General features: G+C 27.0%; 5 protein-coding genes across 5 annotated transcripts; 1 reads left to right on the plus strand and 4 right to left on the minus strand.

The window, feature by feature from the left end:
* Positions 1-363: 363 nt before the first annotated feature.
* OCT59_020679 (uncharacterized protein) lies at positions 364-2,942 on the minus strand (the record flags this gene model as incomplete). The annotated part of the gene is made up of 7 exons (XM_066149334.1): positions 364-632; positions 1,179-1,649; positions 1,740-1,940; positions 2,004-2,214; positions 2,332-2,513; positions 2,599-2,659; positions 2,736-2,942. The coding sequence occupies 7 exons, from the start codon at positions 2,940-2,942 to the stop codon at positions 364-366; spliced, it is 1,602 nt and encodes a 533-aa protein (XP_065990247.1).
* A 3,868-nt stretch (positions 2,943-6,810) lies between these two features.
* On the minus strand, positions 6,811-9,374 carry OCT59_020680 (uncharacterized protein; the record flags this gene model as incomplete). Its single annotated transcript, XM_025317617.2, has 6 exons — positions 6,811-7,494; positions 7,585-8,100; positions 8,177-8,666; positions 8,748-8,935; positions 9,010-9,070; positions 9,147-9,374. The coding sequence occupies 6 exons, from the start codon at positions 9,372-9,374 to the stop codon at positions 6,974-6,976; spliced, it is 2,004 nt and encodes a 667-aa protein (XP_025177843.2). The 3' UTR covers positions 6,811-6,973.
* A 2,779-nt stretch (positions 9,375-12,153) lies between these two features.
* Positions 12,154-12,765, plus strand: OCT59_020681 (uncharacterized protein; the record flags this gene model as incomplete). The annotated part of the gene is made up of 2 exons (XM_066149335.1): positions 12,154-12,178; positions 12,326-12,765. 2 exons carry the CDS (start codon positions 12,154-12,156, stop codon positions 12,763-12,765), a joined length of 465 nt encoding a protein of 154 aa, XP_065990248.1.
* A 1,613-nt stretch (positions 12,766-14,378) lies between these two features.
* OCT59_020682 (uncharacterized protein) lies at positions 14,379-16,920 on the minus strand (the record flags this gene model as incomplete). Its single annotated transcript, XM_066149336.1, has 6 exons — positions 14,379-14,620; positions 14,671-15,687; positions 15,765-16,236; positions 16,316-16,494; positions 16,578-16,638; positions 16,714-16,920. The coding sequence occupies 6 exons, from the start codon at positions 16,918-16,920 to the stop codon at positions 14,379-14,381; spliced, it is 2,178 nt and encodes a 725-aa protein (XP_065990249.1).
* Positions 16,921-19,465: 2,545 nt separating this feature from the next.
* OCT59_020683 (uncharacterized protein) lies at positions 19,466-22,084 on the minus strand (the record flags this gene model as incomplete). Its single annotated transcript, XM_066149337.1, has 8 exons — positions 19,466-19,920; positions 20,224-20,472; positions 20,677-20,793; positions 20,878-21,081; positions 21,153-21,360; positions 21,445-21,632; positions 21,713-21,773; positions 21,854-22,084. The coding sequence occupies 8 exons, from the start codon at positions 22,082-22,084 to the stop codon at positions 19,466-19,468; spliced, it is 1,713 nt and encodes a 570-aa protein (XP_065990250.1).
* Positions 22,085-23,692: the final 1,608 nt, after the last annotated feature.

Below are 23,692 nucleotides of genomic sequence, written 5' to 3' on the forward strand. Positions count from 1 at the left end.
TTTGCGATCAGTAAAATAATGTTATGAACCATAATTTAAAATTTAAAGCTGAAAAAATACGCCATCAATTTAATCAGATAAAATGCAGTAAAATCGGTATAAACCGTAAAATTTGAAATCATTATATAAATATAAACTGTATATTCGATATTATTTTAAACAATTAAGATTAAAAGCATCTATCTAATGCGTAAAATGGTTTGGTATAGTTGCATACTTATATTAACCTGTGAATGAACCAATGATTTAAGATGTATTATCCGTTATTGTATTATTTCAACCTTTTAAATATTATGAAATCTAACTGTAGATATAATCTTAAATTATAAGCTAATAAAATTATTATCACTTCTATCAATCATTTCATGGTTCAGGTACATTGTAGAATTGAAGTTGTTTAAGTTGTTTATTAGTAAATCTGAATCTAATTTCTCCAGCATAACTTTCTTTGACATTAATTGATGATTTGGTTATTACGTTATTATCTTTCAATTGTTTAGGTCTAGTCCCAAGAGGTTGATCGCGTAATTCCTGATCAACATTATCAAATTGTTTTTTAAGAGAAGTTGTAGTAAAATTTTCAAGCTCATCGAGTAAATCTTGAGTAGTGGGTCGTTTTTTTGAATCAGGATCTAAACATTTTTGCATTAATTCATGATAGCATTCCGGAATTCCAATTATATTATTTGGACGTACTTCATTTTTTATATCACGAATCAACTTATCCTTATCATCAATTTCATCATAATCAGAATATGGTTCATCTCCTGATGCCAATTCCCACATAATAATACCAAGACTATAAATATCTGATTTAATAGAGGTTGAGTTTCCATTTCCCAATATAACTTCAGGAGCAACGTATGGTAAATTACCATATTGTTGTTGTTCTATTTTAGTACTTAAATTTGCACATGAATCCAATTCAGAAATATATACTTCTAAATTACTACCTTCCCAATTATTTTCTTGAATTAATATATTTCCCGGATATAAATCACGATGTATATAATTTGCCTCATGAATATGAGAAAGACTTTTTACAATTTTTTTTAATAATGTTAATCTTTTAGTCCAACTGAATGGAAATATTTTCCGAATATATTGTCTTAAATTTCCACCATTTGCATATTCTAACACCATGTAATAAAATTTTGAATCTCGTGTAAACCCATAACATCGTATAGCACTTTTAATTTCTAAATGTAAATTTAGATTTTTAATGGTTGACTTAAATCTAAATTTTCGTAAAATTATTTGAGAATCTTTTGTTCTCTCCCATTGTTGGGATTGTTTGTCCCACCTTTTTCTTATTCCATCTGTCCAAGTTGCAGTATAAATATCACAATATGAACCTTGTATAATCCATTTTTTATTTTTAAATTGACTATAATCAATCCATTCAAAATATTCATCATGGTTTTTTACTGCTGCATTTATTTGAGAAACTTTAATAAGCTTGTCAAGATCTTCGTCTTCACTTGTCCAATTAGAAAAATCTTCCTGTAATGCATGAAGTACACATTCACAACACCGGTCATGATTCATGAGCTGTTTGCCACATTTATTGCATACTGTATTTGTTGATGATGTAGTTGGGTTTGTTGGACCATCAGGGATAATATAAGAAGCCATAGAAGGATTAAACCCTAAAAAGCAATATATATATTTAATTAGTTTATTTGATCATATTAACATGGAAAAAATAATAATAGTATGTACGCTATATATAATAATACCAGAAGTATTTTCAGGAGATGATGGTGGGTAATATGTTGGATATTCATCATCTCCTTCAAAAACTGGTTCAAGTGACATGGATTCCAATCGTGAAAGAACCTCCACGACTAAAGGCCTAGAATCTGGATCTAATTCCCAACAATCAACATAGATTTGTTTGTATTCAATTGGAGTTCCTGTGATAGGTCTTTCTCTTAAACCTTCACAAATAATCCTATAAGACAAAAGTTTATAATCCTCCCTAATAAAAGGTGTACGACAACTTGAAATTTCCCATAATACCATTCCTAAACTATAAATATCAGATTTTTTATCCAATACAAAATTTTTATTATTCAATTTTTGCGGATCGACAAATGGTATAACTCCAAATGCTCTATTATCAGTTGATATTGTTGTGCTATCCAAATTTTTGGATAATCCAAAATCCGATATTTTAACGTTACCATCGTCAATAAGGATATTTTTCGTATGCTAAAATATATAGAGAAAGTATATATTGCATTAATTCAAATGATGATGTTGCATTCGCCAATCATAGGCGCACTGTCATTTAAACATTCCATTCCTCATATATTTAAGGATTATTACCAGATCACGGTGTATGATGTTCTTTTCATTATGAAGATAACGAAGTCCTTCCGCGATTTGAATTGCGAGGCGTTTTCTTTCTGCCCACTTAAATTCACCTTCTTTAAATCGTTTTGTGATGAATTCACGTAAATTCCCTTGTTTTGCATATTCTAGTACGAGATAATGCCCTTTATGTTCATCTTTATATTTTACAGTACATATTTTATAATTATGAATATTGAAATTAAAAAAGTTACAAATTTGAAACAGCATTTTAATGATTACCTCGGCTTATTCCATGGAATAGAATTATTCTTTCGTGTTTTATTTGACTATGAAGTTTTAGCTAGTAAAATTTATAAATCGTATTTAGTTTTTAAGTAACATAAAGTAAATTTGGATATTATTTTAAATTTAAATACCTCTTTAATAAAACGTTTAATATCAACTTCAATATCTATAGTTATTTCCTTAATTGCTACTGTTCCTAGTGAATTACATTTTGTTTTATAAATTTTACCAAAACCGCCAGATCCTATTTTTTCTTTTTCTTCACTCAGTTCTTCATAAAGTATTTCTTTAATTCCATAATCTTCAATGGCAGTTTGATACCAATTTTCATTAATCATAATTAAAAATGAATTGAGGTTTCTATAGATAAGCTCAATTCCTACAATATATATATATTTATTTATGCCGATTATTTTCCTTATGGATATGATGCTTCATTATCATTGAATTACTTCTAAATTAGGCTTTTCGTTATCATGAAACATTACAAAATTTTCTTATTTTAATATTTATTTTAATGACATGAAACATTAAAAACATATGTTTACTTACACTATGGCGTTATTGCATTATTATTTCTACCATTTTTACATTTATAGAATTTTAACTTTTTAAAATGGATAAAGATTCAATTAATTAAAAATTTTAAAGCAATTTTTCTATTGGATATTATCATCATGTCATAGTTGTCACACCGACTGATAAGATTTTTTTGAAAGTTAACTCACACAACCTACGTTACAAAAAATCCAAATTGCTTAAAAAAGAATTGTGAAAGATAAATAATCTCATGTTAATATTGTCTGAATGGTTTCCCAAAGAATTTTAATTATTCAGAATTTCTTTTTTCAAGATCTCGTGCGCCTGAAAATTATTTGAATATACATATATGAAATTATTGAGAAATTTGTTTTTATGATTTTACTGTTACTAGTTTGCTAATTTTACTTCGTGTTATTGAATTTCAAATTTATTACATTACATTAAGAAAATTTCATATTAAATAAATATTAAATATATTCTTTTAAGAAAAATTAACAAATGCAGTCTCTTAATCGGATATCTCTTTCTGAAGTAAAAGAAAATGATTATATAATTGCAATTATTTATACTTAGTTGAAAATTATAAAGAATATAGGAATTTTACCCAGAAAAAAACTTTTTCATAATTTTTACTTTGCGTTATTTAATATCATATTTTAGTCATTTATTTTTGTTCAATAAATCTCATTAAAATGTAAGCTTTTAGCAGTAGCGTTTTTGGTTCAGATTGAAATGAGAGATTTGTTAGTAAATCAATAAATTGCTTAAACTTCTACAACACTAATTGCTTAGGATAGGTCTAGTCTCAAGAGGTTAAGCGTGTCATATTGTCAATAAAAAAAGCAATTGTATTTTATATCATAGCACTTGGTTAACAACGGACAACGGGTAAGAACAAAACCAATTTAGGTAATTCTTGTAAGAATTTAGATCAATTCTCAAATTGTATTTAAAAATTAATAACGATAATTCTTTTGCATAATAGAAACCAGAGAAATTATTTTATATTGAGCTTGATTCATTCAAATAATAGTATACATACTAAGTACTCAGGAAGGAGATTTTTAAGATTTATTATTTTCAAAAAAAAAAGAAAATCTTTAACTATAATGCGATATTCTTATTGTATAAACCAACATTAAATTAATTGCAATGCAAAAATTAGGTTCGTGAAAAAAAAAATTTCTGAATTCCGATGATTATTATTTTATTGGCTAATTTAAGTGTAATATAATTAACATACTAAGTTTTAAATGTAAATAATTATTTATAAATATATATTAGATATGTAAATATTTTCACAAATCCAATTTTTTAATTGTCATTCATCTAATAACCCTTCGCCATTAAAAATAAGCTTTTTTTCATTAGCATTTTTTGGCTCAGGTAAGCTAAAGTCGAAACCTAAAAATAGTTGTTCCATCATAGTAAGCTTCCGTAACATTAATCGATTCTACAATTATTTTGACATTATCCTTAGATAATTGATTAGGTCTGGTTCCGAGAGGTTGATCGTATACTACTTCAAACTGGTGCTTTTTAAGCGGAGCTGTAGTAAATGCGTGAAGCTCTTCAAGTAAGCTTAGAGTGGTAGGTCGTTTTTCTGGATCAGTATCTAAACATTTTGCATCAATTCATGATAACATTTTGGAGTTCCAATTACATTATCATTTGGACGTACACCATTAATTATATCAAGAATCAACTCATCTTCATTATCAATTTCATAATCGGAATATGGTTTGTTACTGCTGCATTTATTTGAGAGTCTTGAATAAGCTTGTCAAGATCCAATACAAAGTTTTTTTCGTTATTTAATTTTTGCGGATCAACAAATGGTAAAACTCCAAAGAATCATTATCAGTTGATGATATTGTTGCGCTATCTAAATTTTTGGATAATCCAAATTCGATATTTTAACGTTATCATGATCGTTAATAAGGATATTTTTCGTATGCTAAAATATATATAGAAAATATATATTACATTAATTCAAATGTCTTTTAAACATCCCTTTCTTCGTACATTTAAGAATTATTACCAGATCACGGCGTACGATGTTCTTTTCATTGTGAAGATAACGAAGTCCTTCTGCGATTTGAATTGCGAGGCGTTTTCTTTTTTCTCACTTAAATTCACCTTCTTTAGATTGTTTTGTGATGAAGTCACGTAAATTTGTTTTGCATATTCCAGTACGAGATAATACCCTTTATGTTCGTCTTTATATTTTTACAGTACATATTTTATAATTTGTAAATATTCAAATTAAAAGTTACAAATTTATAATGACTATCTCGGTTTATTCCATGCATGGAATTAAATCATTCTTTCGTGTTTTATTTGACTACGAAGTTTTAACCAGTAAAATTTATAAATTTAAGTAATATAAAGTAAATTTGGATATTATTTAATTTTAAATACCCCTTTAATAAATCGGTCTTCAATATCTATAGTTATTTCTTAATTGCTAAGGTTCCCTATGGAATTACATTTTTCTTATAAATTTTACTAAAACCGCCAAATCCTATTTTTTCTATCTTCTTCATTTAGTTCTTTATAAAGTATTTCAGTCTTTAATTCTACAATCTCTAATAGCAGTTTTAAATCTTCATTAATAGTAAAGTTTCTATAGATAAGCTCAATTTTTACAATATATATGAAATTTATGCCAATTATTTTCCTTATGGATATGATGCTTCATTATTATCATGACTTTGAACTAAACTGTTCCCTCAATCAATTAGATGAGTTGACCCTAGTTTAAAAATAATAATCTGTGATTTATTGTTCGAGCAATCATCTTGCTAATTTAGATTTAGTTGAGGCGACTTGACTGCTTCTGGAATAAATTAGAAAGGCTATATCTAAGCAAAAATATAAACCTAAAAGATTTAACTTGTCACCTCACTGAACTGATTTGTTCGTCTAATCAAACAAATGAACTTATTTTTCCAGCCAACAGCAAAATTGAAAATATAATTACTTGTAATGGTAACTTTAAACTGGAGAAGACTTGACCCAACAAATTAAGAATTTTGTTAATAGCCGATAACAATTTTTCTTACCAAGACTTGGAATTTTAGAGATTTACTATATTTGGGCACGAGCAATAAACGAGATATTTATAATCGTTTTCAAGGAAGTTAGATATCCATGAAACAGACATTGATAGTAATCTAGAATATTTAGCAAGCAACTAAGAATCTATTATTGTTATTCGTTCTGAACCATCAATTGTTTTTGAGCCTAAGACCTTATTGCAAACAAAGTTTTTCAATGAAAGTTACTGAACCTGATTTTACTGATTATTATGATTTAAGGAATAGAGAAAGGAATTAAAAAAAAAATCAAAGAGGAAATTGCGAGTTAAAGGAAGCCAAAGAGCAGATTTCACAATTGCAAAAAGAGCTAGCAGAAGAAAAAATAGAAGACTTGAATTAGAACGACAACTAAATAATTTGCAAATTAGTGATCAAACCAACTAAATAATTTGTAAATTAGTGAACAGCAAATTACCCAAGTTGTTCTCAACCTTGGAATAAGTAACCATGCCCTACTCCGGTCGAAAAAACTAAATTCGAATTTTATTTGCCAAAAAATATTAGTTTATCAACAAGACAATAATTTATGAAATAATGGCTCGAGAGATAAGTAATAAGATTATGCTGTATATTAAATTTATTTTAAATTTTGATAAAAAATTACACGTAAAGATTACAAATATAAATATAATTGATTTTTAAAACCGTTAATTGTAAGTTTTAAGTGAGTAGTTACTAAAGAAATTATAGTACATCTGAAAGAAAAGTTGTTGATTACTAAAATATTAAGATGGTGTATTTATTTGTAGTGGTGGACTTATTTGTAGTAGTGGACTTATTTGTAGTGGTGGATTTATTTGTAGTCCTCTACTATCAGCATCTTCAAACTGACGCTTTCTAAGTGGAGATGCTGTAAATATATGAAGTTCTTCAAGTAAATCCAAAGTGTCGGGTCGTTTTTCTGGTTCATCATCTAAACACTTTTGCATCAGTTCATGATAGCATTGTGGAGTATAGCCCCCTGATATTAATTCCCGCATTATAACACCGAGACTATAAATATCTGATTTGATAGAAATTATTTCTCCTCTCAAAATCTCAGGAGCAGTAGCAGCAGCATAAACAGTAAGTTTAGTAAGTACATCATAAAATTCTCGTTTCGCTTTATAGTTACTATAGATACATAAATCCAAATCAGAAATATATATTTCTAGCTTATGATTCAAATCATCTTCTTGAAGTAATATACTTCTTGAGTTTAAATTACCATGTACATAGTTTGTCTTATGAATGTTATGAAGAAGTTCTACAATTTTTTTTTAATATTGACAATCTTTCAAACCAACTCAATGGAAATTTATTTTTAATATATTGTTATATTGTTGTAAAGTTCCACCGCTTGCGTATTTTAATACTATATAATAAGATTTAGTTGTTGGATCTTGAGTAAATCCATAACAACATATGATAATATTTTTTAATTCTAAATATAATTTTAGTATATTAATAGTTAGATATTTAAGTCTTCGTAAAATTATTTTAACTGGTCCTGTTCTCGCCCATTGCTGAGATTTGTTGTCCCATAATTCTTTACTTCCATCTAACCAAATTGCGGTATAAAATTCATAATATAAACTTTGCATATTTTCTATATTATTAAATCGATTAAAATTAATCCATTCAAAATACGTATCATTTGTTGTCGCACTAAGTTGGGAATATTGAATAAGTTCATCGAGACTTTCGTTTTCACTCGTCCAATTAGGAAAATCTTCTTGGAATTTTTGAGCTTCACAATCATAACACCAATTTTGATCTGTAAATTTTGAATCACATCTTTTGCAGATTACGTTATTTGTTGATAAGGTTAGATCATCAGGTATGGTTAGAGAAGATATATTATTAGAATACTCTAAAAAAATTAATTTAAATGACTTTAATAAAAAAATACTATTACTACTTTTAATAGAATAAAGTTACAATAATACCAGAAGTGGAATTCCTTGATGTATCAGGATATTGGAATAGATTAATCACGATCGTTGAAACTTTATCATCATCTTCAAAAACTGGGTTAAGTGACATGGAACTCAATCGCGAAAGAACTTCTTCAATTAAAGGTCTAGAATTTGGTTTTGTTTCCCAACAACTTGTATAAATATGCTTGTATTCCATTGGAGTCCCTTTGACAGATTTTTCTTTTAAACCTTGACAAATCTTAAGAGACAAGCACGCTAAATCTTCTCCATAAAAAGGTGTTTGACAACTTGAAATTTCCCATAATACCATTCCTAAACTATAAATATCAGATTTTTTATCCAATACATATTTTTTTCCATGATTTAATTTTTGCGGATCAATAAATGGTATCATTCCAAAGAATTTATTATTAGATGACATTGTGCTGTTTAAATTCTTAGACAATCCAAAATCTGATATTTTAATATTTCCATCGTTCATAAGTATATTTTTGGTATGCTAATTATAAGTGTTACAGAATTAAATAAAGAACATCGAATATTTAATGATTAATTACCAAACAAAACAAAAAAATATTACCAGATCACGGTGTGCAACATTTAATATTTCATGAAGGTGTCGAAGCCCTTCCACAATTTGAATCGCAAGTCGCACTCTTTCCTCCCATCCAAAGCAATTATCACACCTCTTTTTCTTGATCAAAAATTCACGTAAATTTCCTTGGTTTGCATATTCCAGTACGAGATAATACAATCCTTCATCAATATCTTTATAAAATATTTTATAACATATTAGAAAATTAAATTTATATAATTATAAGTTTAATTAAATAATAACTGACTTCGGCTTATTCCATAAAATTGAATTATTCTTTCATGTTCAATACGACTATGAATTTTTAACTATAATTGCATTTTAATAATAATGATAATAATAAATGTAACATTATAAACTGAAATGGATTTTTAAACTTAATACCTCATTAATAAAATTTTTAATACAAATTTCATCGTCTTCAATACTTATTGTTATTTCTTTAATTGCTACAGTTCCTATGGAATCGCATTCTGTTTTATAAATAAGACCAAATCCACCACGTCCTATTCGGGTTGGTTTTCCGCTAAATTTTTTATAGGGTATTTCATTGATTTTAAACTTTTTAATAGCGGTCTGATACCAGTCTTCGCTTGAATTGCTTGAATTCATATTCTAGAGAACGAAATGCTTTTTTTGTTGGTATATTGCCCGTTTTATTTATGTGCAGATTCTAATCATAAAATTACATCCCACGTGACCGGTGACATTTAAGGGGATGTGTTTTGGGAGCAAAAACCACATTCAAAATTAATGTCCTCCCCCCCTATTTTGAAAATTTTAAAATAATTTAATCACATATGTTCACGTATGTTTAAAGCACCCCTCTCTCTTTTCTGAAATTGGGTGTACCGAATATTTCCGACTTTGCCAAAAACTTCAAAAACTTCCGAAAAAATTATATCACAATTTTTTCAGCCAACGATGAAAACGCAGTGGGTGTGATGCCGGTGATGAATATTTTAGGTCACGTGAGGTAAAAAATTTAAATTTCAGCATATCTATAGATCAAACAATGTGATTAATCAAAATGCAGTAGTAAAATTTGAAATTACTGGGAATTTCTTTATCATAAAGTGGTTTAGTACTTTAGTTGTATACTACATTAACTTATGAATCAACCAATGATTTATTATCCGTTATTGTATCTACCGTATATCGCGGGCCACGATAGTATTCCGAAATTCCAATTATACAATTTGGCGTACTCCGTTAATTATATCACGAAATCAACTTATCCTCTTCATCAATTTCATAATCAGAATATGGTTCATCTCCTGATGCCAAGTCCCACATCGAATTTCAACATCTATAGTTATTTTCTTAATTGCTACGGTTCCTATTTTGTCTTATAAATTTTATCAAACGCGCCAAATCCTGTTTTTTTTTCTCCTCACTCAGTTCTTTATAAAGTATTTCTTTACTAATTCCATATCAGTTTGATACCAGTTTCATTAATTATAATTGAAGAATAAATTAAAGTTTCTTTACAGATTTGATGCTTCATTTATCATTGAATTATTTCTAAATTAGGCCTTCATTATCGTGAAACATTACAAATTTTTTTCTTATTTTAATATTCTTTTGAATGAGTTTACTTACACTATGGCGTTATTGCATTAATATTCCTACCATTTCTACATTTATAGAATTTTAACTTTTTAAAATGGATGAAGATTCAATTAATTAAAATTTTTAAAGCAATTTTTCTATTGGATATTATCAGTTATCCCCTGATCGGCACCATTTACACGATTATGCAAATGTAGTTATACCTACTGGATAGCAAATTTTATATGTATTTATTTATCCGTTTCTAGGAAATTTTGCGGTAAAAATTAACTATTGATTATACTATAATGGACTGATTTGAAAATTTGAGTAATTTGGAAAGATTTGCATTTTCCAAATGAGAAAAACTTTCTTTTAATTTATTTGTAATCTCAATATTATTTTTCAAGTGTATTAGTAATAGTTCCGAAGCTTTTTAAAATTCAATTATTTTTTAAAATCTTTTAAAATGAAAAAAAAAACCAAGCGAAAGAAAAATAAGATACAACAATAAAATAAACTATATTAAACTCACGATATACTATAAAACACTTACTATTGTGTAAATGGCAGGGGATAAATCAATTATCTCCTGGCTAATTGGAATAGTAAAATTTTACTTAGAATCGGAACATGATCAGCCTTCGGCCGATCATTTATCCAATCCTAGTAAAATTTTACTTATTCCTAATTAGCCAGGAGATAAGTAATACTTGTCACACCGTCCGACTGATAAGATTTTTTTGAAGGTAACTCACACAATCTACGTTACAAAAAAAATACAAATTGCTTAAAAAGAATTGTGAAAGATAAATAATCTCATTTTAATATTGTCTGAATGGTTTCCCAAAGAATTTTAGTTATTCAGAATTTCTTTTTCAAAATCTCGTGCGCCTGAAATTATTTGAATATACATTTATAAATTATTGAGAAATTTGTTTTTATGATTTAACTGTTACTAGTTTGCTAATTTTACTTCGTGTTATTAGAATTTCAAATTTATTACATTACATTAAGAAAAATTCATACTAAATAAATATTAAAATATTCTTTTAAGAAAATTAACAAGTACAGTCTCTTTTCTAAAGTAAAAGAAAATGATTATATAATTGTAATTATTTATACTTGGTTGAAAATTAAAGAATATTTCATAATTTTTACTTTGCGTTATTTAATATCATATTTTAGTCATTTATTTTTGTTCAATAAATCTTGTGGCGTTTTTGGTTCAGATTTAACTGAGAGATTTGTTAGTAAATCTATAAATTACTTAAACTTCTACAACACTAGTTGCTTCGGATAGGTCTAGTCTCAAGAGGTTGAGCGTTTCATAATGTAGTAACTTGGTTAGAGATCGCGGAACAACGGACAACGGGTAAGAACAAAACCAATTTAGGTAATTTTTGTAAGAATTTAGAATCAATTCTCAAGTTGTATTTAAAAAAAAAATTAATAACGATAATAAAGAGATGATTGTTTGGAATGTTCCTGCAGAAATGTACAATGTAAATAATGGGAAGGGTTTCGATTTATGGAAGTTTAAAATACATCAATTTTAATAGGAAACTTAATATACTGTAAAAGTCAATTTTTAGTATATCTCACTCAATACGATGATCACAAAATTGATCAAATAGTAGTAAATCCTACGGAGACTATACATATATTTAATTTATTAGTCCATTGATATTATCGGAGGAGGCCATTCAATACAAAAACACATGATATTCAAAAAATTATTAACTAGGATTTGTTTTATTCCTAGAAACCCTAATAATACTAATAAACCTCTCAAATATGTTTATACTTATTTTTTGAACGATGATGATTTACAAACACGATGTGTACTGATTTTAGATATAAGGGTAAATTGTTATTCTGGGCACGGCTGATTGTGACCAACTACAATTTGAAAGACCAAAATATATAAACAGAAGGAGGCATTAAAAAGATTTAAGAAAATTCTGAAGAAAATGATAATACCAAACAACATCAATTATTATCTTATGCAGATGGCGTGGAAAACGGTAAACAATCCAACAATCAACGAAATTTTCGACAATGGAATAGACGAAATATTAACAACAATAAGCAATATAAACATAATCATAATAATCCTAAGCATGAAAAAGATATGTACAACGAACTATTATGTTTGAAAGATCCGATTAACGCTCTCAATAATAGTTTAACGCCAAAAAAACAAACTAAAAATATTAATACGAAACAATCGACGTCTGGTAATGTGATTAATAAGGCAGTAGTTATTAATGATAACGCTAAGAGACTTCATATGGAAACGAGCTCTTTAGATAATGATTTGGGTATTGAAGAATTCGAAAAGAAACTTGAAGCCTCGAACAAACAAGTTCAACAAAACACTACTATTCTTCAAGATGCCGCATCTAAACTCACTTATACTTTAGATGACGATGTTGAATTAGAAGACTAATTCATCATCATTAATATCTCTTTTAAACATATTTTATGAATTATGATGAACAATCAAAAATAAAAATTAAAAATATAAAAATAAAAATCCAAAAATAATTTTTCTCCTGCCTCTGATTCGTTTAAAAAATTTAAAAGGAGGCAAATAATGGCATATTTTTTTTAATATAGGTATAATTAATGTAATGCACTTACAAAAGAAAAATAACAATTTTTAATAGATTATATCAACAAAATCGACAATCAAAAATTGTATTACAACACAAACAAAATAAATGTACATCTTTTTTTACGAATGATATAAATCAATCACCATGCAACAGCAAAATTGAGAATATTATTTTGTAATGGTAACTTATTAACTCAATTAAACTGACCTCAACAGATTAAGAATTTTGTTAATATCCGATAACAATTTTTCTTGCCAAGACTTGGAATTTAGAACCATTTACTAATCTAAGATATTTATATTTGGGCATAAGCAATAAGGATAATATTCAAAGAGGTATTATCGTTTTCAAGGAAGTTTGAAGCCTTTAAGAAATTTGAAAAATTTAGTAAAATTAGATATCTATGAAACAGACATTGATAGTGGTCTAGAATATTTACCAAGCAATTTAAAATCTATTATTATTAATCGTTCTGAACCGTACCGAAAGAAGCAAAAGTCAATCAATTGTTTTCAAGTTTAAGACCTTATCACAAACAAAGTTTTTCAATGATAGTTACTGTACTGATTTTTATGATATGCAAGAGTTGAGAAAGGCTAATGAGAAATTAATAAAAAAAATCAAAGAGGAAACTACGAGTGAAAAGAAGCCAAAGAGCAGATTTCACAATTGCAAAAAGGAGCTAGCTGAAGAAAAAAAATAGAAAATTGAATAGAACGATAACTAAATAATTTGTAAATTAGTGAACAGCCAATTACCCAAGTTGTTCAATCTACTTCCCAACCTTGGAATAAATAAACATGTCCTACTCCGGTCGAAAAAACTAAATTCGAAATTTGTCAAAAAATATAATTTGTTAACAAGGCAATAATTTATTAAATAAATAATTAAATAAATAATAATATATACATTAAATTTATTTTTTATACTTTAAATTATAATACATGTAAAGATTGCAAATAAAAATGAATATTAATTCGATAATTCCTTTTACAATACGGTCTATATACTGTACCAGCTGAGTTAAGTAAAGTGTGATTTAGCAAACCAACGAACTACAAAAACTCTATATTTTTTGTAGAGTTACACCTCTCGAATTTTTGAATATGAACCCCACCCAATTAAAACAGTTTAAAATAAATTGTTGGTTATCATAACTGGTCACATGACCTATGCGTGTCCTTCGCTATCATACGCTCCGTAATTAAAGAACGATGATTTATTAATTATTCGCTAGGATTGAATTTGATTAAGTAAACTCTTTACAAATTGACAAATATTGAAATACTATAATAATTAATTTTTTCATCAACATACTATTGAGTATTGAGTATAGTAGTATTTGATAAAATTAGCATAATTATATAGTATCTACTAATAAAACTATACTTCACGTTTATTTTGAAGGATTAAAATCAAATTAATTTTAAGAATGTTGCCGTAATTATAAATTAAAAAAATTATCAAAATTATCGAAATCATAAGTATCATTTTCATTTTCATCGTGAGGTTGGTAAAATTGAGGGAAAGGTGAGGGAGAGAGAGGTTGTGAGAGAGGTGAGGGAGGGAGAGGTTGTTCATAAAATGGAGGGAAAGGGGAGGAAGGGAGAGGGAAGGGAGGGAAATGCTGCCGATTAAATGGAGGGAGTAGGGGAAAGAGAGGCTGTTGATAAAATGGTACATCTTCTGAAAGGAACGGTTGACTAATGATGGATTTGTTTGTGGTGGTGAAATACCTCTACTATCAGCAGCTTCAAATTGACTATTTCTAGACACCGTAAATGTATGAAGTTCTTCAAGTAAATCCTTAGTGTCGGGTCGTCTTTCCGGATCATCATCTAAACATTTTTGCATCAGTTCGTAATAGCGTTGCGGATCGTTCCTCGATACTAATTCCCGCATTAAAACACCAAGACTGTAAATATCTGATTTGATAGAAACTTTTTCTCCTTTCAAAATCTCAGGAGAAATATGTCTATTATTTTTATTTGCCTCATCAGTTTTATAAAATTCTCCACTATAGACACAAAAATCCAAATCAGAAACATATATTTCTAGCTCATGATTCAAATCATCTTTTTGAAGTAATATACTTCCCGAGTGAAAATTACAATGTACATAGTTTGTCTTATGAATGTTATGAAGAAGTTCTACAATTTTTTTTAAGATTGACAATCTTTCAAACCAACTAAATGGAAATTTATTTTGAATATATTTTCGTAATTTCACAACATTTGCGTATTTCAATACCATCAAATAATAAGATTTAGTGGATTTAGATTTAGTGCTTGAAACTTGAGTAAATCCGGTAAATCCATAACAATAAATGATAATATTTTCCAATTCTAAATATAATTTTAGTTTATTAATATTTAGACATCTAAGTCTTCGTAAAATTATTTTAACTGGTCCCTTTCTCTCCCATTGTTGAGATCTGTCGTCCCATAATTCTCTACTTCCATCTAACCAAGTTGCAGTAAAAAATCCATCTTCTATATCTTTTATAACTTTTATATCTTTAAATTGATTAAATTTAATCCATTCAAAATACGTATTATTTTTTGTTGCACTAAGTTGGGAATATTGAATGAGTTCATCGAGACTTTGGTTTTCGCTCGTCCAATTAGAAAAATCTTCTTGAAATCTTTGAGATTCACAACTATTACACCAATTTTGATCTGTGAATTTTGAATCACATCTTTTGCAGATTACACTATTTGTTTGTATGATTAGATCATCAGGTAAGATACACCCTAAAAAAAAAATAATAAAACTAATTTAAATGGCTAATAAAACACTATTCCCATTTTCAATAAAATTATAATAATACCTGATGTACCAGGAGATGGTGATGGGGAACATGATGTATATTCATCATCTCCTTCAAAAACTGGTTCAAGTGACATGGATTTCAATTGTGAAAGAACTTCTTCGATTAAAGGTCTAGAATTTGGTTCTATTTCCCAACAACTTGTATAAATCTGCTTGTATTCCATTGGAGTTCCTTTGACAGATTTTTCTTTTAAACCTTGACAAATCTTAAGAGACAAATCCAAGATTATAGTTTCTCCAGGAAAAGGCTCACGACAACTTGAAATTTCCCATAATACCATTCCTAAACTATAAATATCAGACTTTTTATTCAATACATATTTTGTTTGATTTAATTTTTGCGGATCAATAAATGGTACCATTCCAAAGACACCATTATTAGTAGATGACATTGTGCCATTTAAATTCTTGGATAATCCAAAATCTGATATCTTAATATTTCCTTCGTTTATAAGTATATTTTTGGTATGCTAAAATATATAGAGAAAGTATATTACATTAGTTCAGATGTCTTTAAACATTCCATTCCTCATATTTAAAGATTATTACCAGATCACGGTGTATGATGTTCTTTTCATTATGAAGATAACGAAGTCCTTCTGCGATTTGAATTGCGAGACGTTTTCTTTCTTCCCACTTAAATTCACCTTTTCCAAATTTTTCGATGAATTCACGTAAATCTCCTTGTTTTGCATATTCCAGTACGAGATAATGCCCTTTATGCTCATCTTTATATTTTACAGAATATATTTTATAATTTATGAATATTGAAAAAAAAGTTACAAATTTGAAACAGTATTGTAATGATTACCTCGGCTTATTCCATGGAATTGAATTATTCTTTCGTGTTTTATTTGACTATGAAGTTTTAGCTAGTAAAATTTATAAATCGTATTTAGTTTTAAGTAACATAAAATAAATTTGGATATTATTTTAATTTTAAATACCTCTTTAATAAAACGTATAACCTCAACTTCAGCATCTATAGTTATTTTCTTAATTGCTACGGTTCCTATGGAATCACATTTAGTCTTATAAACTCTACCAAACGCGCCAGATCCTTTTTCTTTTTTCTTCTCACTCAGTTCTTTATAAAGTATTTCTTTAATTCCATATTCTTTAATAGCAGTTTGATACCAATTTTCATTAATCATAATTAAAGAATAAAATTTAAGTTTCTATAGATAAGCTCAATTCTTACAATATATATATGTAAATTTACGCCGATTATTTTCTTTATTTCCTTTACTGATATGATGCTTCATTTATCATTGAATTATTTCTAAATTAGGCCCTTCATTATCTTTCTTATTTGAATGACATGAAACATCAAAACTTACATTTTTACGCCTAGATAAAGATCCAATTAATTAAAAATTTATAACAATTTTTCTATTGGATATTATCCATGTCACACCGACTGTTAAGATTTTTTAAATGACTCAACCTACGTTACAAAAAAACCAAATTGTTTGCTTAAAAAGAATTGCGAAAGAGGCAAGAGAACAAATAATCTCATGTTAGTTTCCTAAAGAATTTTAGTTATTCAGAATTTCTTTTTTTTCAAAATCTTGTGCGCCGAAAATTATTTGAATATTCATATATGGAATTATTGAGTAATTTTTTTTTTATGGCTTTACTGTTATTAGGTTATTAATTCCGGAAATATGAGCCTTTTACGGAAAAAAAGACGGAATATAAAACACGTCCAAAAACGCTGCTGCTAAAGGCTTACATTTTAATGAGGTTCATTGAATGACTAAAATATACTTAATAACGCAAGTAAAAAAAATATTATGAAAATTTTATTTTCCAGGTAAAATTCCTATAATCATTTTCTTTTACGAGAAAGAGACGCCCGATGAAGAAATCGCACTTGTTAATTTTTCATAAAAGAATATAAATTCTTAGTTTAATATTTATTTAGTATAAAATTTTTCTTAACGTAATGTAATAAATTTGAAATTCTACAATAACACGAAATAAAATTAGCAACCTTATATCACGGAATTTATCGAATCATTTGCATTTTCTGTGAATGGCTCATTTTTACGGAGTTTTTACAGAAATGACGGATAAAATTTTTTATAGGGTAATCAAATTAAGCTAGTAAAATCATATAATCTTCCATCAACCATTTCATGAGGATTGAAGTAATTTGATCGTGTATTTTCTGATCATTATCAAATTTCAATTATACAATTTGGCGTACTCCATTAATTATATCACGAATCAACTTATCCTCCTCGTCAATTTCATAATCAGAATATGGTTCATCTCCTGATGCCAATTCCCACATCGGACTTCAACATCTATTGCTACGTTTCCTATGGAATCACATTTTGTCTTATAAATTTTATCAAACGCGCCAAATCCCATTTTTTTTTCTCCTCACTCGGTTCTTTATAGAGTATTCTTTAATTCCATATCAGCTTGATACCTGTTTCATTAATTATAATTGAAAATAAATTAAAGTTAATTGAAAAATAAATTAAAGTTTCCACAGATAAGCTCAGTTCCCACAATATAATGCAAATTTATGCCGATTATCTTTACAGATTTGATGCTTCTATTGGATATTATCATATCACACCGACTGATAAGATAAATAATTCATATAATCTATGTTACAAAAAAAAACAGTGTCTAAATGATTTCCCATCTTTTTTTCAAGATCACGTGCATCTGAAAATTATTTGAATATTCATATATGAAATTATTGAGTAATTTATTGATTTTACTGTTACTAGTTTGCTAATTTTACTTCGTGTTATTGTAGAATTTCAAATTTATTACATTACATTAAGAAAAATTTCATATTAAATAAATATTTTAAATATATATTCTTTTAAGAAAAATCAACAAGTGCGGTTTCTTAATCGGGTATCTCTTTCTGAAGTAAAAGAAAATGATTATATAATTGTAATTATTTATACTTGGTTGAAAATTATAAATATAGAATTTTACCCGGAAAAAAAAATTTTTATAATATTTACTCTGCGTTATTTAATATGATATTTTTGGTCATTTATTTTTTGTTCAATAAATCTCATTAAAATGTAAGCTTTTAGCAGTTGCGTTTTTGGTTCAGAATGAAATGAAAGATTTTTTAGTAAATCTATAAATTGCTTAAACTTCTACAACACTAATTGTTTCGGATAGTCTAGTCTCAAGAAGTTGAGTGTGTCATATTGTTAATAAAAATAACGATTATATTTTATTTATATCATAGCAATTTGATTAGAGATTATCATGGAACGACGGACAATGAGTAAGAACAAAACCAATTTAGGTAATTTTTGTGAGAATTTTGAATCAATTCTCAAATTGTATTTAAAAATTAATAACGATATTTCTTCTGCATAATAGAAACTAGAGAAATTTATTTTATATTGAGCTTGATTCATTCAAATAGCATACATATCAGGAAGGAAGTTTTTAAGATTTATTATTTTCAAAAAAAAAATCTTTAACTATAATGCGATATTCTTATTGTGTAAAATTAATTGCAATTTGCAATGCAAAAATTAGGTTCGTGAAAAAAAAAAAAAATCCCGAATTCCGATGATTATTATTTTTATTGGCTAATTTAAGTGTAATATAATTAATATACTTATTAAATTTTAAATATAAATAATTATTTATATAATAAATATTAAATATGTAAATATTTTTATAAATCCAATTGTTTAATGATTGTCATTCATCTAATAACCCTTCGCCATTAAAATATAAGCTTTTTTCAATAGCATTTTTTGGCTTAGGTAAGCTAAAGTCGAACTGAAGAGACCTATTAGTAAACCTAAAACTAGTTGTTCCAGCATAAGCTTCCGCAACATTAATTGATTCTACAACTATTTTGACATTATCCTTAGTTAATTGACTAGGCCTGGTTCCAAGAGGTTGACCACGTACTCGACGATCAGCAGCTTCAAACTGATGCTTTTTAAACGGAGCTGTAGTAAATGCGTGAAGCTCTTCAAGTAAGTTTAGAGTGGTAGGTCGTTTTTCTGGATCAGCATCTAAACATTTTTGCATCAATTCATGATAACATTTTGGAGTTCCAATTACATTATTTGGACGTACACCATTAATTATATCAAGAATCAACTCATCTTCATTATCAATTTCATAATCGGAATATGGTTCATCTCCTGATACCAATTCCCACATTATAATACCAATACTATAAATGTCTGATTTAATAGAGGTTAAGTTTCCATTTTCTACTATAACTTCAGGAGCAATATATGATAAATTACCATACAATTGTTGTACTGGTTCAGAATTTAAATTAGCACATGAATCTAATTCAGAAATATATACTTCTAAATTATTATGTTCTTTCAGAATTAATATATTTCCTGGATATAAATCACGATGTATATAATTTGCCTTATGAATGTTATGAAGACCTTCTATAATTTTTTTTAATATTGACAATTTTTTAAACCAACCTCTACATGGAAATTTTTTCCGAATATATTGACGTAAATTTCCGCCATCTGCATATTTTAATACCATGTGATAAGATTTAGTTTCCAGATCTTGTGTGAATCCATAACAACGTATGGTATTTTTAATATCTAAATGTAATCTTAGATTATTAATTGTCGAATCGAATCTGAATTTTCGTAAAATTATTTGAGCATCTTTTGTTCTCACCCATTGTTGAAACTCAGTATCCCATACTTCTCTTATTCCATCTAACCAAGTTGCAGTATAAATTTCACAATATGAACCTTGTACAATACGTTTTATATTTGTAAATTGATTATAATCAATCCACTCAAAATAATCATTATGGTTTGTTGCGTTTAATTGAGAATCTTGAATAAGTTTATCAAGATCTTTATCTCCACATGTCCAATTAGGAAAATTTTCATGGAACACTTGAGCTTCACACTCACGACACCAATGATAATTCTTGAATTGTATTTCACATTTTTTGCATATTGTATTTGTTGATAAAAATGAGCTTGCTAAGTTCTCAGAAATAGCCAGAGAAGACAGGGAAGGAGAATATCCTAAAAAAATAAAAATAATAATTAATTAATTTAAATAAATAAATGAATAAATAGAAAAAATTAAAAAAATTATCATAATAATACCAGAAATAAAATTTTTTGAGGTATCAGAAGGTGGTAATAAGTAAATTGAATTTTTATCATCATCCCCTTCAAAAATTGGTTCAAGAGACATGGATTGCAACTGTAAAAGAATTTGACTGATTAAAGGTCTAAAATCTGGTTCTGATTGCCAGCAATTAGTGTAAATCTTCATATAATCAATTGGAGTTCCTTTAATTAATTCTTCTTTAAATCATGACAAATATCAAGATATAAACGCCACTCCTCTTTATATAGAGGAAAAGGCTTACGACAACTTGAAATTTCCCATAGTACCATTCCTAAACTATAAATATCAGATCTTTTATCTAATGGAACATTCCTATTATTTAATTTATGCGGATCAATAAATGGAATAATTCCAAAAAACTTATTACCAGATGACATTGTACTTTCTAAATTTTTAGATAATCCAAAATCCGATATCTTAATGTTACCATCATTAATAAGAATATTTTTCGTATGCTAAATATTTATAAAATACGTAAATACATTTGTATAAATATCAAATACATAACTGATAACGACATGTTAGCAAAAAATTATTACCAAGTCACGATGTGCAATATTTAATTCATCATGAAGATAACAAAGCCCTTCCGCAATTTGAGTTGCGAGGAATACCCTTTCCGTCCATTCAAAACCGTTTTCATTACAGTTTTTAACATTGATATATTCACGTAAATTTCCTTGATTTGCATATTCTAATACTAAATAATATAATCTTTCTTTAACGTCTGTAATAATTTATATAATATTAGAAACGCAACTTGTACAAAATTACAATAGCCAAAGAATAAATTTAATGCTAACTTACTTCGGCTTATGCCATAAAATTGAATAATTCTTCCATTATCAATACGATTATAAATTTTCAACTAAAAAATTTGTTAAATTTTAAATTTTTATTTTATTTTATTTTTTTTTTATGATTCAAGTAAAGAAACACTTTATATACCTCATTAACAAAAGTTTTTATAGTGCGATTTTTACAATCATCTGAAGTTATATTTACTTCTTTAATCGCTATTAAAATTCCTCCAAGGGATTCACATTTTGTTTTATAAACTATGCAAGAACCTTGACCTATTCGTTCTTTTTCATTACCAAAATTTTCAAGTATTTCTTTAATTCCATAATAATTAATAGCGGTTTGATAAAAATCTTCATTTAAATTGTTTGAATTCATAATTGCAGAATAAAAGTTTTTCATTTATTACAAATATCAAGTATTTTTATTATTATTATTATTTTCAAGTACAAAATACGTCATAAATTTTTTATAAAATAGAAGTTACTTAAATATTTTTGTGGTTTCAGCCAGCAGTATTTGAATCACTCCAAAATAAGAAGTAATTACAAGACACCTTTGAATTTATTTCTAAATGAGGTTATTCATTATCATGACTTTTTTGAATTACTTCCTTTTAAATAAGGGCACATCAATTATCATTTAAACATTATTATTTCTAAATAAAGATCCTTACAATGTTATTACGAAACTTCCTTTAGACTTTGACCTTTTGCTAAATAAGAACGCATTAAATGTTTAAAATTTAAAAAATAATCGTAATTAATAACTAAAAAAAAAATAATAAATAAATGTCATTGTTTATATTCCTTATCTTAACTATATAATTTATATGACTCAAAAATTTTGTTTCTAAAGAATTCTTTTATTCATTTTATTCAAATAAAAAAAAAAAAAATTTTTTTAAGTTGGCCAATCATATTTTTCGTTGATATCGTTTTTATTGGCTCAATACTTCAATCCCGATCATCATCACACAAGCAGCCACATAGTAAAATCGTGTACAAGCGTAAATATTGATTATATGATCGCTTTCATTATGTAACCTTAACGCTTTTATTAAAATAAAGTATCATGTTGGCATATATAAAAAGAAGTGTTTTATGGTAAAGTTCCAGGATATATTAATATCGATCTCGTAGATTTTGAATTAAATTAACATTAATCATAATAATTAGTTAATTAAATCAAGAATAAATAAAACTAAAAATTTCTTACATTGATTATTTTCTGATTATTTTTTCAAATTATTGTTCTTTGTTTTATTGCTTCAATATTTTCTTTACATAATCAATTTTATCTGGATAAATAATTTTAAATTCTTACATTCAAATAAATGTTTTCCAATACTAGGAACTGTATTTTTCTTAGAGCTTCCTAAGTAAGGCCTTTTATAGCTAGTATGCATCCTTTACATATTGCTTTAATGTCGTCTTTATTCACGATTTGATGTACATTTTTGTAAAAAAATTTATTCTCTTAAAAAAAAAAAACTTATTAAAAACATTTTCTGAAAAAAAAATTATCAATCAGATGTATATTAATAAAATATGTTACACCGAACAACTGAAATTCGAAATCATTTGTAGACTTCTTTGGGAACTTGTCCCCCGAAGTTTTTTAAATAACTACATCAATTTGTGAAATAATTTTGTGTGATAATCGATGAATTAACATTATTTAATATCATGTGATTGTGAGAATATTTATGATGCCATAAGTTCGTACCTCTCATTTATACCACGGAAATTATAAATGAAGACGCATAAAAATAATTTAGATGTATTGATAAATTTTACTTGTAATTTTACCCGTAATTAAAAATTGTGGGCTAAAATTTTAATGTCTTAAGTCTTAACACGTGATCCAGATGAGCAGATCATATTCATAATTAGCAATTACCTTTCAACAGGACGTTTCGTCGTTTCGTGCAATGTTTGCATAAAACATGTTTGCATAAATTAGTGACGGACTAATAATAATTTA

This window comes from Rhizophagus irregularis, chromosome 3, assembly GCF_026210795.1.
Source record: "Rhizophagus irregularis chromosome 3, complete sequence".
Lineage (NCBI taxonomy): Eukaryota > Fungi > Glomeromycota > Glomeromycetes > Glomerales > Glomeraceae > Rhizophagus > Rhizophagus irregularis.